At 45.8% G+C, this 17,167-nt stretch overlaps 1 protein-coding gene across 4 annotated transcripts in view; it reads left to right on the top strand.

Moving 5' to 3' along the window:
- LOC130376834 (NEDD4-like E3 ubiquitin-protein ligase WWP1) overlaps nt 1–17,167 on the top strand; it is a 36,381-nt gene that overhangs the window by 11,430 nt on the left and 7,784 nt on the right. For 2 of the 4 annotated variants that reach the window (XM_056583732.1, XM_056583731.1), the window contains exons 5-12: nt 2,329–2,453; nt 3,669–3,827; nt 4,408–4,480; nt 13,161–13,378; nt 14,343–14,772; nt 15,639–15,734; nt 16,139–16,313; nt 17,041–17,095. In XM_056583732.1, the coding sequence (XP_056439707.1) occupies nt 2,329–2,453; nt 3,669–3,827; nt 4,408–4,480; nt 13,161–13,378; nt 14,343–14,772; nt 15,639–15,734; nt 16,139–16,313; nt 17,041–17,095 (1,331 nt within the window). Of the gene's footprint in view, nt 1–2,328; nt 2,454–3,668; nt 3,828–4,407; nt 4,481–13,160; nt 13,379–14,342; nt 14,773–15,638; nt 15,735–16,138; nt 16,314–16,354; nt 16,690–17,040; nt 17,096–17,167 lie in introns of those variants that run through there. The other 2 variants (XM_056583733.1, XM_056583734.1) reach the window with 2 other exon arrangements.

Here is a 17,167-nt window from a genome sequence, read left to right as displayed (position 1 = left end):
TCTTAAAATAAATAAAAATGTTCTTCATTCAGGTTTTGTTCAAAATTTAGTTATAATTTCGAATCGTGAACCCAATATATCATGTATCGTATCGAATTGTGAGCTGAGTAAATCGTCACACCCCTAGTGTTAGGGATTTATGGGGTGCGTGCCGACTGCCTCTTTCCTGTATCTACCTCCCTCCTAGTTTTTCCCCCCCAATTCATTTTACTGGTGTACCCTTCAGGCGGTCCTTTGAGTTATGTCCACAGCCGCAGCAATACCGTCATGCTCTGTGGCAGAGAGACGTCCAGCATGCAGCCGGGGAAGGAGTTTGTTAAGGGTTTACAATTCAAATCAATAAATTATAATTGCGTCTTGAGATGGCTTGCAAAATACGAGAGGACTGTGTCCCAGAACGGGTTAAAGTTGAAAGATCATAATGAGGACATAATTTATTATTTCAAGTCGTCCCCGATAAATGATATCACCACAGGTGTAGCACAAGGTGATCCCTGCAAATGGATTTCCCAGAACCAGTTTTCCATAAATGTACCAATTGTTTTTCATGCGCTGTTTCGTGCTCATGACTTTTGACCATGTTATTTGTTTATTAAAAAAATATAAGTGGATTTACACGTTCCTCCACTGTAGTTGCATGTTCATTTTTCTCAAGGGCAATTTACGAAATGCAACTGCAATTATGTGAAGTGAATGTCGATAGCTGAGTTTATGGTGTTGGGTTCCCACACAAAACTCGTGTTTCACTCAATTGGAACTATCATAACAACGCCACACTACAATGGGCCTTACATCTTCCAAAAAACTGAGGAAGCTGTCAAAAAGAGACAACTTTAAGACCAAGAAACCCTACTGTCAGAGGCAGTTTAAAACCGCTGCTCTGGGCAGCCCAGTTGTATCCTGGGAAGTAAATTTATGACACACCATTGTCCTATATCAATTTCAAAAATGTGATTGATCCTTATCCTAAAAGGTTGAGACACTGCATTTCACAATATTGTAGAAACGAAATCACTCACTCATCCTGTTTTTAACCTCTTTACAAAAATATTAAATTATCTGACCTCTTCCACCCTTAAACATAAAGTTCAGCCACATTATACATTTACTCTAAATGTACAACTAAACAGGAACAGGAGAGTTTTGGTTTTGGAAACATCTCAATTTTGATGATGGTGAATATCTGAACCAAAAACGTAACGGCCTGTTTTTATTATGTGGACTTTTTATTTATCTGTGTTTTGGGCAAGACTAAATAACCGGACGTTTTGTGAACGACTAATGCATACAAATGATAATGCTTACTTGGAAGTCTGTAGAAGTTGAGCACATTACAATCTAAGAGGCCCAACGTGGTTGGACTAAACATTGTGTATTATAAGAGTCATCTGAAATGCTTATGATGAATTCCTGTCTTAAATAAGGCTGGGAAGTGTGACATTTTTCAACGTGCAGCGTTTCAGTCAGCTGTAGTGAACGTGTAGTGGATGTGTGACGCATCGTTCCGTTGAACTGTTATGGAGGGGGGATAAGCAGTTAGCAGTTGAATGTTTAAATCAAATAATCATCCAAAATATGCAGCTGTCTGTCGAGTGACATGATGACAATGATTGTGATTTTTTATTTATCTATCCATCTGATCACTGACTGAGCAGGCTGTTCGTGCGAGCAGGCTTTATGTGTCCGTGTGTGAATGTGTGTAAGAATGGTTGTAAGTCTCTTTGGATAGAAGCGTCTGCTAAATGCCCTAAATATAATTGAATCAGCTGGATCATGGTTTCTATAATGTGAAACGGACTGAATTGATTGATATTTCCATTGCTCTGGAGCTGTGTGTGTGTGTCTGGCAGATTACAATAGTGGCAAAACAAGCTTCTTAGAGCCAAGGTTATTATTCAGAATCTAATTAAAACAGTTTTTTTAATGAAGGCATGTAAAGAACAACAGATGGAGAAGGGCAGCATGCCTTACCGGGCCGCGGTTACTGACTGGGGTGCAGAATGCTATGGAAAATTATGAACCAGATATAATGAAATTCAGAATTATAAAAGATTTAGATGTTTTTTGCGAAACCTAAACATTGTTTAAAGGTGGTTTATTGGGACTATATAAAACCTGGTCTAATTCTTGTATGCATATTTCTATCATTAGCCCATGGCGTTCTTTCGCGATTTATATATCGGCACAAGTGCTTTTCTCAGAACAAAAGAGCCCTCAACTTGACTTTCTGGTTGACCAGTCGAAAACAAACATGTTTAAGTATTATCTGAAAGGCGTGTATGTGCATGTTTGTGTAACGTGTGTGTGTGTATTGTGTTTTTCCTTCAGGAATGTATCGCCCCAATCAGAGGTGGACTTCAAGGTATGGAGCCACCATACAATTAAGGCAGACTCTCTGCTGGGCAAAGCCACTTTGAACCTGCGGCAAGTCCTGGACCAGCATGAAAGAAAATGTATGCTTTTGCACGCACACAAGGACATATACTCACGCACGCACACACGCTGACATATACACACGCACACTTGGACATATAGCACACTTGGATATATACACTAGCACACCAACAATGTCATGCTCCTGGGTGCAATTATTTTCCTGAGGTAGCTTAATCAAAGGTCAGATGTGTTTTGGCTTAGGTGCTTTAGTAAGCCACCGCCGTATACATGTCTGTACATTCCTCGCCGCTTTCCCAAGCTGACTGCTCTGACCCCCCCACTGGGCTGCTAAGAGCAACAAGCTGTTGTTATAGTGCAGTATTTCCCTAGGCACAAAGTTATGAAATGTTGATTGCATAGACCAGCCTAGCAGCAAAAACATTTGTGAACATTCATTCATGAGAACGATTCACTATTTATTATTAAAGGTTGGGTATGGGATTTGCGAAACCCCTGCAGATTTTGAAAATGCACAACTCAAATGGTCCTACCCCCTCTCCTTCAACACTGACTCTGACTCCACCCATTCCAAGTACATGGACGCGCAATCATGCACGAGCGCGAACACAGATGCGCGAGAGCGAGCCAGGCCAGCTAGGTTTGAGTTTAGGGTTGTCTTCTAGTGGTAGGTCCAAATGTGGATTAGCTAGTTAGCTAGCTCCAGTAGCTACCGCAGGATAACAACAAACAGAAGCTTGCTCTGGGTCACGAGCTTTGAGTACGTGCATGAAGGGGTCACGCGCGGGGAGCGGGGGAGGGGGAGGGGGAGTGCAGTACGACCGTTTGATTGACGTACTTACTGTCCAATGACACTCGGTGGTTCTGGAAATCATTGGCTGGGGTTTTTCGAGCCCTGCCCGTTCCACAGATGATTGACTAGTTTAATTTTCATGTCAGTACTTCTAACTCAGTGGCTGTAAGTGGGTTATGATAAGGATTTCAAGTAATTTTGCAAAAATGGCCAAAAAAGAGAATTCCATACCCAACCTTTAAAATTGGATTATCGTATAGATTGAAACATTGGGGTCGGAATATGGATTAGATTATATGTTATCAAAATCAGATGAGCATAAGTTACTGAACGCTTACCTGTATTGATAAACTATCTACAATCATCACAACCTTTTTGTATACTTTATATCTTCTCAAAATAAATGATATCCATGAATGGGTGTGCGTGCGATACAGTGGTAACTCATGTTCTGGCGTGTCCCCGTCCTCCCCCCCGTCAGTGGAGAATGTGAAGGAGGTGCTGAAGCTGAGCGTGGAGCAGAAGGGAGCGGCGGTGTCCACGGGGGAGCTGACGGTGTATCTGGACGGGCTGACGGTCGCTGACCAGGAGGCGGTGCAGCCCCTGACCAACGGCAACACAACAACCACCAACCCCACCAGTAAGAGCCGTGTGTGTGTGTGTGTGTGTGTGTGTGTGTGTGTGTGTGTGTGTGTGTGTGTGTGTGTGTGTGTGTGTGTGTGTGTGTGTGTGTGTGTGTGTGTGTGTGTGTGTGTGTGTGTGAGAGAGAAGCGGGGGTCAGTGGGCATCCCTCCTTTTGTTTTATATTTGGTTTTTCAGAAGGGTCTCCCATGAGGTGTAGAAATGAAATTGAGTTTTTGTATTTTATTTAATCTAGCCGATAGAGCAGACGAATCGGCAAGCTCATGTTTTATTGGCCCTGCCTTATGTGTATGGCCCCCCGCTGATCTATTCTTTTGAGCAGGTTTGATATGTTGACTGTACAGAGGAGATCCTTATTGGAGCGCTGTTGAGGCATTTTCATGAACAAACCAGGAAGACTACCGATGATGTATCACACCTTTCGTTGCTCTGATTAGCTGTAGGTCTGTCCAATTTTGTCCTGAAGCATTTTGATCTGCAACCGTTGATAACGCCCCCATGGAAATCCCAAAATAAACTGAGCGGTTCCAGAGTAATAAGCGTTTGAGAATTGACCATCGCTGTCATTCCCTCTACAGAAACCCAACAGAACGGAGATGCCATTCATGAAAATGGCGAAGATTTGTCTTCCTCTTCAAGGGCAGCCAACAGGTACAACATCCAGCGGGGTAGAGCTATGACTGGATAGCTGCTGATCATACCAATGTTGCAGAACAGTGTCGTTTTAAAGGAGTGAGCCGACCTTCAGATTCAGCACTATAGCTACCTTGCAATTGGAAAGCAGGGTTGGTGAACTAGCCCTCAAATATTCCGCCGAAAGTTTAATACTGTTGCCAAGTATGTTGCTGTTTCAAATAGGGTTTGTGTCAGGAGTGTGTTTGAGACTGTACCCTGGGTCAAAGGGTGCAGTGCACCGTCTCAAATTGGCATTTTGAGAATGTAATAACTATCAGTGTTGGCCGGAGGAACGGCATGGGTCTCATCCCTCACACTTAAAGGATAACTTTGGGCGTTTTCAAACTGGACCCTGTTTTCCCATCGTTTACACTGTAAGGGTCTAAAGGGATGATAATGCTGCAGCCGTAATCCACCAAACGGTCTGCAATGTAATCCTCTGGGGCAACCGCACCCCGTCAATGTACCTCCTCGAAAAGTGCTTGTTTTTGCCGCTGACGGGCTCAAATTGTTATTATATGTCTGACAATGTTATGGAAAGGCTTCCTTTTTCAACCTTTTCTTGACCTTTTACTTGATCCGGTCGGTTTGTTATTGTGCTCTAACCAATTCTCGCTGAAGTAGTAGTGAAGGAAAAGCCTCTGAACCCTAAGTGAGAGAGGACTGCCCTGCAGGTGTTTGTTTTGTCGGACTACAGAATGCATAGCTTTGTTTCATCGGAGCGATTCGGGTGAGGGAGGGTTGATATTGTAGTGTCAATAAGGAAATGTCCTGCAACAACAAGATTTCAGGGTGAGACTTCTCCTTGAGTGAGACTTGGTCGCACAAAATAGGGACCCCATCCTTTCCATAATGTTGTCAAGACCCTTATAATGACAATCCAGTCCTTTTTAGGGACGTACATTGACTCGGCGTTATTCCCCTAGGGTGCCATTGCTGCTGGTTTGCCACTGCAGTGTCTGAAGCACTCTCGATTTAATGTTGGATGGATCAGTTACATTTTTTTTTTCGGCATTTGCCACCCTAAAAGATCGGAGAATGGGGTCCAGGTTGAAGTTATCCTTTAATACTTCTACATCAAATCCATTTCACCCCTTTCTTTTCACCTCTCCCTCGTCACCCTTTAATTCACTCCTTCTATTGCTGTCCTTGCTTCTTTTAGTTTGTCTCTCCGGAACCACAGTGCCGATTTTGTCTGTGCACCAAAGTGTAATTTAGACGCAGCCCGTATGTGCTGAAAACCAACTGAACGAGTCGTCTGCACGCTGCTGCAGCAAGCAGACGGGGGTGGGGGGACAGCCCCAGCCAGGCGGGCATCTGCATTGCAGTTCCTGGCTGCTATGCCTTCATAGGAAAGACAACGCATGCACACACACTCGTTCACAAACATAGACCAATGCAAGCCAGCAGAGTTGAATCCCCTCTCCCTCCAGATGTTTCTTTATCTGACTTTTCACATTCATACATTGAATGTGTCCCTTACATGCAAGTCTGTTATATACTGTTTTTATGAATGGAAAAGGTATGCCAATGGATTGTCTGGAATAGTCAGGGCGTGTTATGGGTTTGCTTATCCATTGAATATTTATTCCATATTAAATATTGCTTACAGCGCTCTTAATTATAACTTTTTCCAACCTGGACCCTATTTTCCTATAATTCTTGGTCTATGGGATATATGCAGACAAATTACAAATAAATGTTGTCCACATTAATCCCACGATGGGAAAACAAGGTCCAGTGGTATCCCAAAGTTATCCTGGAAAGGTGTCGGTTATCCCTGAAAGACGCCGCCATGCGTATAATTCAAAACGCTGCCGGCAGTATGGATTTGGCAAGCAAGACAGAGAACATGTTCTCTTTAATTGATACCACTTTAATGGACCTTAGCCTTAAGCTTGAGCTTTAATCCATAGAAGTGAGTGTGTGAGCTGGTTTTGAAGGGGGCCTTTATGTCACCACACCAGACTCTACAGTTCCGGGGACACAAACACATGCGCGTCTTGTTCCTTATTGGCTGAAATCAGCATCCTTTAACCAACGAGTTCTGAAATCACATACTGTTAGCAGGTACACCAGATGCATTCCACAGAAAAAGAAACTCAGCCGCTTTCCTTATGGCAGGCATGCAAGCAGGAAGTAGTTAAAAGTAGCAGTAGGTACTGGTAGTACATTTTAAAGCAGCACACGGGGCATTTATTAATGAATATTGCCGCACTTAAATGGCCAGTATACGGGATAAACACATGTTATTCGCTAAGTGCAGGTTTTATACATGCCAGGCCAGGTCATGTCAATTAAATAGAGGTCTTAAAAGACACGTGCGTGTTTCTCCTCGCTGTGGATTAGGGCTGGGGATCGTTCATTTTTATTGATACCATTTTCAAGGCTGCCTAACGACCTTTCTACTTTTTGTAAATGGGAAATGTTATCACTATCTCTCGTAGTGATACCAACTTTCTTTGAGAAGATTGATGGCCTATTTTAGTTATTGAACAGGGAAACGCTCCAAAACACACCCACCCATCACAATCCTTTTCATACACGAACAGCCATTCGCTACAGTATTTACCTCCAAAAAAGTACAACCATTGCTTGTAGACTCTTGGCCTGGAGGGGAACCTCGGAGTACATTATCAGGGAAACGCTGAACATAGTAGGACTCCTGGCTGGAAGAATAGACTGTACCTGGACATAGTAGGACTCCTGGCTGGAAGAATAGACTGTACCTGGACATAGTAGGACTCCTGGCTGGAAGAATAGACTGTACCTGGACAGCATAAAATGTGCTAATCGAAAACTCAGATTTCATTGAACAGATTGTTAAACCGTGGCTCTGGTGATACATCTTTTGTAGATTAATGTACCAGTACATTTTGAGTTCAGCTAATGTTGAACCGTCCACGACCTTGGCAAGACTCCCCGGCCTCTCGGTGGGAACTGTGGTTCCTTTAACAGTGCAACCCTTATCTGTCAAACGTCTGTCTTTGGTTTGTATTTCCTGCAGTCCCGTTCGTCGCCTCTCATTAAAGTTCTCGGTCAGACTGGGGGGTCTCGGTGTCAGATTTAATACTGATCCCTGTATGGAGGGCACAGCGGAGCTGCGTCCAAAACGCGCCCACATCTTTGGCGCGGGGGTCAGGCTGCAGTCCGGTTCCCTGCTGTCAGGGCATGAGACACATGGCGGGGGATCCAAGCCATGTAATTCTCTCTTTGTAGTGTGTGATGGAGTGAAGATCATGCCATATGTGTCCTGGGTTAAAGCCATTACGGGCCGTCTCCAACTGTGCCTATGTCCCTCTGTTGTTCTCACATTCTCTGGCTGCATCCGAATACTCGTACTTGCATACTATATAGTATGCATTTTGTAGTATGCGAAAAATCTAGCGCGTCCGAATACCCAGTATGCATTCTGTAGTACGGAAGTCGTTTCCGAATGCATACTACCGCCAAAGTGAACCACGGACCACACTACGCTATCCCACAATGCAACCGGAGTCTGGTAACAAACGAAGAAGAGATGGCTGACCCGACACCACCAACAGCGGCTTTTTATTTGTGTGTGTGTGTGTGTTCAATAAAAAAGGAAAAATTAACTTCAATCGTCTTTTTCACGGAGTAACAAATAACTGTAAATGTATTATTATTATTCCAAAAAAATGACTTACCAAATGTCTACATATATACAACATAACCTGCCGGTAAGTCGCTCTACGAGATGACCGACGACGACGCCTTCTAGCAGAGATATCCATTTCAAGAGCCATTCGCGTAGAAAGAGACATTTTTTTATTTAATAGCAACGATAACAAGACGGAAAACAGGTAAATTCTGCCGCCATCTGGGGGGAGATACGTCATCTCCAAACATCCGGTGGTGTTTCGGCGGCGTTCGGAGGCGTTCTACGCATGTCTGTAGACCGTACTACACAGTCAAGTGTAGTATGGTCAAGTAGTAGACACTAGACAGAAATAGTATGTACTAGGTATTCGGATGCAGCCTCTGTCTCTCTGTCTCTCTGTCTCTGTCTCTCTGTCTCTCTGTCTCTCTGTCTCTCTGTCTCTCTGTCTCTCTGTCTCTCTCTCTCTCTCTTGCCCCTTTCACACCACCGGAAAATAGGAGCCAGTGCCGGGCCAGTTCGGAGCTAGGGCCAGTGTTTTGGTTTCACACCGCCAAAGAACCGGCTCCGGCCCCTAAAAACCGGTTCAACTCCAGCCCCACTTTTGAGCTGGGCTAGAACTAGAACCGCTTTTACGCCGGGGGCAGGGGGCGGAGTTATCCGTACCTTCATAAACAGGAAGACCAACGAAGACCGGCATTTTTTAAAACACAGAAGTAATCAATGGACGTGAATCCGTGTATGGTTCGTTCTTTGAATATTCTTTAATATTGCTTTAATTTTGATTTAAAACAGTCATTTTTTGTTTTTTCTGATTTTGTTTTAAATCGGAATATTCAAAGAACGAACCATACACGGATTGAATCGAAGACGAAATTGTTGTTGTTGTTGTGTTTGAAACTGGCGCGAGGGTTCTTCTTCTAATGGTACGGCCACACCAAACGCGTTACTCGCGTTGGATAACGCGAGTAACGCGCCTAACCTGACGCTTGATCATTGTGTATGGCAAGCCATCCCCGCCGGAAAACGGCATCATTTAGACGCGTATCACCTTCATTACGCCGTAAAATGCCGTAAAATGTAGAAAAACGCCGTAAAATACGCCGTCATGTGCAAAAAAGCGCCGCTTTTTACTCCGCAATTGAGCCTTTCAAGAGCGCGCGTAAAAAGCGCAGTTTTGAACATCAAACCGCGCGTAAAATACGGCGCTTTTGTGCACATCACAACGCCGTAAAATACGGCGTTTCTCTAGTATGCTAATAATCTCCACCCTTCTTTTCTCTCAGCCAATGCATTTGAAGTGTTTGCGCCCAATCGCTGAACAAGACAAGCAGACCAAATCAGTTCAACACAGATCTCCTCTCATTTGGCGTTAGTTGTAGCGTCATATTCATATAGATATATAGATTAGTAAATGCAGTTTCAACGTTGTGATAACCGTGGTCCAATCGATAGACGCTTGCTATGTAGGGAAGAGGTTGTCGGATCGAAACCATTTATTGTCAGATTTGTGCTTTTGTCAGATGGTCACGCTTTTATGATCACAATGCTTTTTAGTCCGCAAGCCAGACCTCCTGTGTTATAAGATCCAAATTCAGTGCCTTTTTAGTCAGCCAGCCAGATCATCTAGGTGTCTTGTTACACGCTTTATAAGTTAATTATATTTAAATTATTACAGCCATGGAGCCTTTATTTTCGCAGAGTTATCGTAACGTCCTCTCTTGTTCAATCGATATAAATACACAGTGGAAAGGAGTGAGAGGGAGCCATAGAGAGAGACACTGATGAACTGGGGAGCCATGCTCTAACAACGTCCAGAGGCCTGGCTTGTAACAGTCTACTGAGTCTGACACGGTGCTTAAATGGGCTCTGGAGACGCAGGAATGTTGTTGGATTCAACTATTTGTGCATGGAAGCAAAAAAATATCTCCCCATCAAGGCCAACAGCAGAGTAGCCTACGAAAAGAATAGACTGATATGAATGCTTCAAATATTAAAACCCAATTGATTAGGCCTATGCCGACATAATATCAGTCCTAATCCTGAACGCACCGTGCGTACATTTTTCACGGCATTTTCCCCCAGACAGACAGACAGACACTTTATTTACCCCAAACTAACTTTCATAATCCAGCAGGTTACACAATACAAATAACTCTTACACAAATACAGACAGCCTATACAGTAGGCTAATACAGCGCCCACCTCAGCAAAAGGTAAAATGTAAAAAGAAGATATAAGCTACATTTAAAATACAGATGCTGTAGCCTACATACAAATACAGATGCCACATGAAATATGAAAATAGGATGCAATGTATAAATATGCAAAACTACGAAATAACTAGGCTATAATGAGAATACTTGGTTAACTTACATCTGTGCAATGACTATCCTCCTAAATTAAATTGGTTAGATGGAAAGATTTTTGTCTATGGAATGATCCTGTCACTTAACTGCCACACATTGTGTGTGTCAGTAAAGTGATGAGGTAGGAGAATCTGTGTATGGTTCGTTCTTTGAATATTCCGATTTATAACAAAATCAGAAAAAACAATTAACAGGATTGTTTTTTGGTTTTTCTGATTTGGTTTTGAAACTGAAAAAGGGCAAAAGGAATAAACAAATAAACTGCATTTGATTTTTGTGTTTGAGTGTTGGTTTTTAAAACCCGAAACAGAAAAACAAATGGGGCCTACAAAAATAGATACATTTATAGTTATAGGCTACACCAGAAGGCAGAACGCAGCGAAGAAAAAAGAGCCAACCACCTAAACCAGCAATAGACGATGTCTAATTATATTTAGCCTTAGTTATGGCCGCACTTGAACCTTATGGTGATTTTATTCGTGAACTATGTGCGACTCCTGACACTATGGGCTGGTGGATAATTCGAATTTCTTTTTTTTTTTTTTTCTTTTTTTTTTTTGCCATGGGCACCCCCTCTGCCTTGGGCCCCCCACGAATGCCTCACTTTCCCCCGCAGTCCGTCGGCCCTGGATATGACGCTACAACTAACAACAAATGAGAGGAGAACTCCTCAAAGCAGATCTGTGCTAAACTGATTTGGTCTGCTTGTCTTGTTCAGCGATTGGGCGCAAACACTTCAAATGCATTGGCTGAGAGAAAAGAAGGGCAGAGATTATTAGCATACTAGAGAGACGCCGTATTTTACGGCGTTGTGATGTGCACAAAAGCGCCGTATTTTACGCGCGCTCTTGAAAGGCTTAATTGCGGAGTAAAAAGCGGCGCTTTTTTGCGCATGAAGGCCTAAAATACGGCGTTTTTCTACATTTTACGGCGTTTTTTACGGCGTAATGAAGGTGATACGTGTCTAAATGATGCCGTTTTCTGGCGGGGATGGCTTGCCATAATTGTGTGGGGGTTCAACGCGTCAACGCGCCAACGCAGCTAGATGAGTCCATGTCCATGCAAGTGAACGGACCGTTCCCTCTTCGTCATAACTATCAAACCAAACATCCTTCACATTCACCGAGCGAACATTATGAAAGTAAAATGCAAATTTCTCGCTAAAAATGTTTCCATAAACGCATTTAATGGCGTAACTATGTTACTATTTCCACCCAGAATAAATAAAGATGTCGGCAGTATGCTTCTGTCCAAGCTCACTACTCTGCCAGTGACGAGTTGGGTCTGTCTGCGTCCTGCAAGACGGAGGCGTAACTTGTAGTAGGAGGCGTAACTTGTAGTCGGAGGAGGCGTAACTTGCACTAGGAGGCGTAACATGTAGGCGGAGGCGTAACTTGTAGTCGGAGGCGTGTCTAGTACTTTTCTAAATCGTGGAATTGATCTGTATGTAGCAGTGGTGCGCCACGCGCGGGTACATAAATGACCGCAACTCGGACCACAAATATTAGGTCTTAAATGTACTTACCGTCATGATTATCGGAAGACCCGACTTCAATGAAGATCTCGTGTGAACCGTGATTTACAACGCTTTTTGTTTACCGCGAAAAGAGAAAGATCTCGCGTGGACCGCGATTTAGAAAAGAACAAGTTACGCCTCCTACTACAAGTTACGCCTCCGTCTTGCAGGACGCAGACAGATACTATTGGGGAAAGCGGAGACGTTTGCAGTGACGTCATGACGTTGCTCACGCCGGCTCCATGGCTGGCTCTGGCCGGTGTGAAACCAACTGGTTCTTAACTGGGATAAGGCTGGAACCTGTTTGGAACTGGCCCTAGCACCAGCCCGGAACTGGCTCTTGGTTCTTTTTGGTGTGAAAGCAGCATCTGTCTCTCCGTCTCTCTGTCGCTCTGTCGCTCTGTCGCTCTCTCTCTCTCTCTGTCTCTGTCTCTCTCTCTGTCTCTCTGTGTCTCTCTGTCTCTCTGTGTCTCTGTCTCTGTCTCTCTGTGTGTGTCTCTCTCTCTCTCTCTCTCTCTCTCTCGCTCTCGCTCTCGCTCTCGCTCTCTCTCTCTCTCTCTCTCTCTCTCTCTCTCTCTCTCTCTCTCTCTCTGTGTCTCTGTGTCTCTGTGTCTCTCTCTCTCTCTCTCTCTCTCTCTCTCTCTCTCTCTCTCTGTGTCTCTGTGTCTCTCTCTCTCTCTGTGTGTGTCTCTGTATCTCTATCTCTGAATAGTGCTCTGCTCCTTTCATTGCCATTTATCACTACTTATATTAAGGATGGGCGATTAATCGTATTTTGATCGCGATTTTGATTTTAGCCTCAAACGATCACAAAATTGACAATCTTTATTTTATTTGTATGTTTTATAGAAAGGGCAGAACAGCTGGATACATATCTGTATATCATTTTAGATTGGAACATTTTCTTTTTGACCATTTTGTGTATATTTTTACGGCATAATTTCAAAGTTTTCGGTTAAAACTAAAAAATTCGGAGAATCATGCTGAAATGAATACATGTCTTCAAACTCAAAAAAAATCGTTTGAATATTGACTCAAACGATTTCAATATTGACCAAAATAATCGTGATTATGATTTTTCCCATAATCGAGCAGCCCTCATTTATATATAACTACTCATTTTTCTGGCGTTGTGCTTTTGTTCTCCTAAAGCACATCGAATGGTACGGAAGCGGGACCAGCCAATGGCTCCAGCCCAGGCTCCTGTTCAGCCCCCAATGGCGAAGACACCGATTCGGTGCACGACCCTTCCTCCCTTCACAACCCTTGCCCTGTCGTCAACGGAAACGCCACCACATCCAACCTCACCGCTGCCTGCAAACCCCTAGACAGTGACGCAAGCACCACCACCACCACCACCAACGGCACTGGTGAGGAAACTCTGGCAGGTGTAGCCCAGGCACAGGCTCAAAACCCTTGTCACCGAATAATTGTGATTGCCTGCTGACGACGGGATGCTATTTCCTCTTCACTCGCACCTCGGTGCTAGCCTGGTTCTACCAGACTCTCGTACTTCACTTCATTTCATTTAATTTGTACAGAGAGTCTGGACCTAATCAATTGACAAACGTTGACTCACTTGAAGGCGGGTGTCTGTTGAAGTTTAAAATGATTGGATCTGCCCAGTGCCACTCTGGATCTGCCATAACCAATCGCTAACGTTTGGTTGTGACGTATGTCATGCGCCGGGAATCACGCGCAGGTTGTACACAAACCAAACACCTTGCGCGTCTGCACGAAAATGTCCGTCAACGACAGCTGCAGGTTTTGTTCGTCGAATTGAATTTATCAGGGAAAAATTGCACATTGTAAATCAACTACCGACCTACAACAACAACTCAAACTGGCGCACGACTTTATCGTCATTGTTCTCAGACACGCCCTCTGTTCGCTGATTGGGCGCCGCTGTGGCGGCGCCAGAAAACCAAATTACATACAGCAGGTCCAGACCTAGTACTGAAGGGAAATTCAAATTGAGCGGAAGTACTTAGGCGGGCGGAGCCAGGCTACCTCGGTGCCTCCTCGCTTAAAAAAACCTCAAACCTTCACCTGCTTCACAATACTTTAGAGCATGTAGGCCTGTAGATCCATGCCATCTGCAGACCTAAATCCCCTTAGTTGCTTCGCACGCATGAATCATGCAGTCGTCCCTAATCTGTCTCTCTGTCTCTTTCTCCGTGTATGTGTGTGTGTGTGTATGAGAGAATCACTGAACTCCAATGGGGAAATATTCTATAGAAGGGGTGCAGTATATGTCAAAGGAAATGTTGATTCATGATGTTATTTATTATACTCCGTCACGCTCGCCCCTGGCCCTCTCTCTGAACGCTACAGTGAACGGAGACGGCGTTGACGCAGCCCACCCCTCTTCTACCGCAGCAACAGAGGACGCACCGCCCTCCTCCCAGAGCCATGAAGACCCTAGCCAGAACCCCGTCCCGCCAGACCCAGACCCGGCCGCCGGCAGCACAACCCCAGGCCCCGCCGCCGCCGCCACCACCACCACCTCCTCGTCCTCCGTTACTGCAGCGCCTGCTGCTCCCTCCGACTCCAGCACCCCGACCCGTGCGTCAGCTGCTCCCGCCCCGGACCCCGCGGCCGGGACGTCGCCCTGCCCTGCTCCGGGGGAACCGGCACCCCCCCCCGGGGGGGAGGGCGGGGCTGTCGCCGGAGGCACTGAGGACCCACCGGCGGACGGGGCCAAGCCCAGACAGCAGACGACCCCCAGCAGCACGGCGGCCGCCTCCGACGCCCTGCCGCCGGGGTAAACCAGCCGGCCTTGTTGGGGGGGGGGGGGGGCGTTGGGATTAGCCTGGAGTCTATCCTGATCACATGACATGCATCAGTCTGGACCCCTAGCTGCACACATCAAATCCTGACATTACTACGTAGCCGGGCCGATCAGGGACTGTGTGATAGTTGATGATGTAGACGGGCCAATCAGGGACTGTGTGGTAGTTGATGATGTAGACGGGCCAATCAGGGACTGTGTGGTAGTTGATGATGTAGACGGGCCAATCAGGGACTGTGTGGTAGTTGATGATGTAGACGGGCCAATCAGGGACTGTGTGGTAGTTGATGATGTAGACGGGCCAATCAGGGACTGTGTGGTAGTTGATGATGTAGACGGGCCAATCAGGGACTGTGTGGTAGTTGATGATGTAGACGGGCCAATCAGGGACTGTGTGGTAGTTGATGATGTAGACGGGCCGATTCGTGAAGCAAAACAGAATGTGTGGTCAGGTGATCCGGACGGTCTGAAGGGTACGAAATAACAGCATTGATCTCTATTGTGACATTGCATAGGCTTTGAAGCCACATGAGATACTGTTTGTGGATTATGGTCATATCATTACATCCTCTGTACTTAACGGTCAATCCATCCATTATCTAACATCCAATACCTAAAATCCTGTTGAATCTGGAAATGCTCAGGGCCATGGAGGCAACAATGCCGCTCTAGATGCGCCTCCGATCAAGTGTCTTGTCATCAGGTTTCCATCTGTGTCGTGTCTGCGTTTGAACTGCTAAACGATGGCTCAAGCGGCAAGCCAGGCTCACTGTTCAAAGGGCCGGAACAACAGCCCTGTGTTTTGTGTAAATCATTTTACTGTTCCTTGGGACTACCAGGTGGGAGCAGAGGAAAGACCCACATGGCCGGACGTACTACGTAGACCACAACACCAGGACCACCACCTGGGAGAGGCCGCAGCCTCTACCCCCAGGGTCAGTCTCACTCACCCCATCCCTCAACGTATATCCTCTAGATCTTAGTGACAGGGGAGGAAATTAGTATATTTATCAGTGTGTGGAACAAATGCCACTGTTTGTGAACTATTGCCTTCCGCTTCCATGACCCTAACCTTTCACAAAGCTCTCTCTGCCTTGTTTGCTTGGCTTCATGTTTTTGATCAACGTCCCTAACTCTGTCCGTCTCTGTCCGTCTCTGTCCGTCTCTGTCCGTCTCTGTCCGTCTCTGTCCGTCTCTGTCCGTCTCTGTCCGTCTCTGTCTGTCTCTGTCCGTCTCTGTCTCTGTCTCTCTGTCTCTGTCTCTGTATCTCTGTCTCTGTATCTCTGTCTCTCTCTCGCTCTCTCACTCACTCTCTTTCTGCGCCTCTCTCTCTCTCTAGCTGGGAGAGAAGGGTGGACGACCGGGGCCGTATCTACTACGTGGACCACAACACCCGCACCACCACGTGGCAGCGGCCCACCATGGAGTCGGTCCGCAACTTTGAGCAGTGGCAGAGCCAGAGGAGCCAGCTTCAGGGAGCCATGCACCAGTTCAACCAGAGATACCTCTATTCCGTAAGGGGACGCCGTTGCTCACCACTTCACAGGCCCTCCGAAGGGCGTTCAGGATGAGTTAAGGGTCTTTCAAGCCTGATGACCTAATTGTGTCACCCTTGAGGGCTTTTGTAAAATAAAATTTTATTTCTATTTTACGACCGCTCTTGAGTTTTTGACAGAATTGTTCTCATATTTACAAGTCCCGCGGGGTGCAAAACCGATAAACCAGCTCATTTATTTCCCTCAGGTGCTATGAAACTTTGATTAAGCGGCAGTTCAGCAGTGTGTCTGGGGAGGCTGCTCCACGGTGATCCATGGCCTACGCAGTAGGGGGGGGTGGTGGTGGTGGGGGGTCCTGCCCCCCTTCCCTTCCTCCATCTGCCCATTATTCCAGGTGTTCTTCGGGAAGGCCTCTCTCTGAGTCTTTGATTTGAGCCCGATGCCATCATGATTAACGACCCAGTCGTAGGAGAGCGAAACCAGCGTTGCAAGGCTACAGAGGCGGCCTGCTGCTCGCCCTGTCGGGCTCGATAGAAAAACATAGCTTTGATTTGAATCTTGCTTTCGCTTATTTTTTTGTTTTTATCTTGAAGAGCGTGTTTGGCTATTTGATCCTTTCAGTTGAACATTTGGGCTTCATGGTTTTGATCAATTTTCTTTGTTTACTTCTCGGTGGATCGGATCCTCTTCGTCCTCTCCACTTCACTCCACCTCTCTCCCCCCCCCCCCCCCCCCCGATCGCCAGGCCTCCATGATGTCGGCGGAGAACGACCCCCTAGGCCCGCTTCCGCCTGGCTGGGGTGAGTTCTGCTCCTCTACCTGAGGTTCACAGAGGGCCACCATTCACCAGGGCTTATGGCTGCAGCATGAGC

This window comes from Gadus chalcogrammus, chromosome 23 (genome assembly GCF_026213295.1).
Source record: "Gadus chalcogrammus isolate NIFS_2021 chromosome 23, NIFS_Gcha_1.0, whole genome shotgun sequence".
Classification (NCBI taxonomy): Eukaryota; Metazoa; Chordata; class Actinopteri; order Gadiformes; family Gadidae; genus Gadus; species Gadus chalcogrammus.
This window is presented reverse-complemented; position numbering and strand designations above follow the sequence as displayed.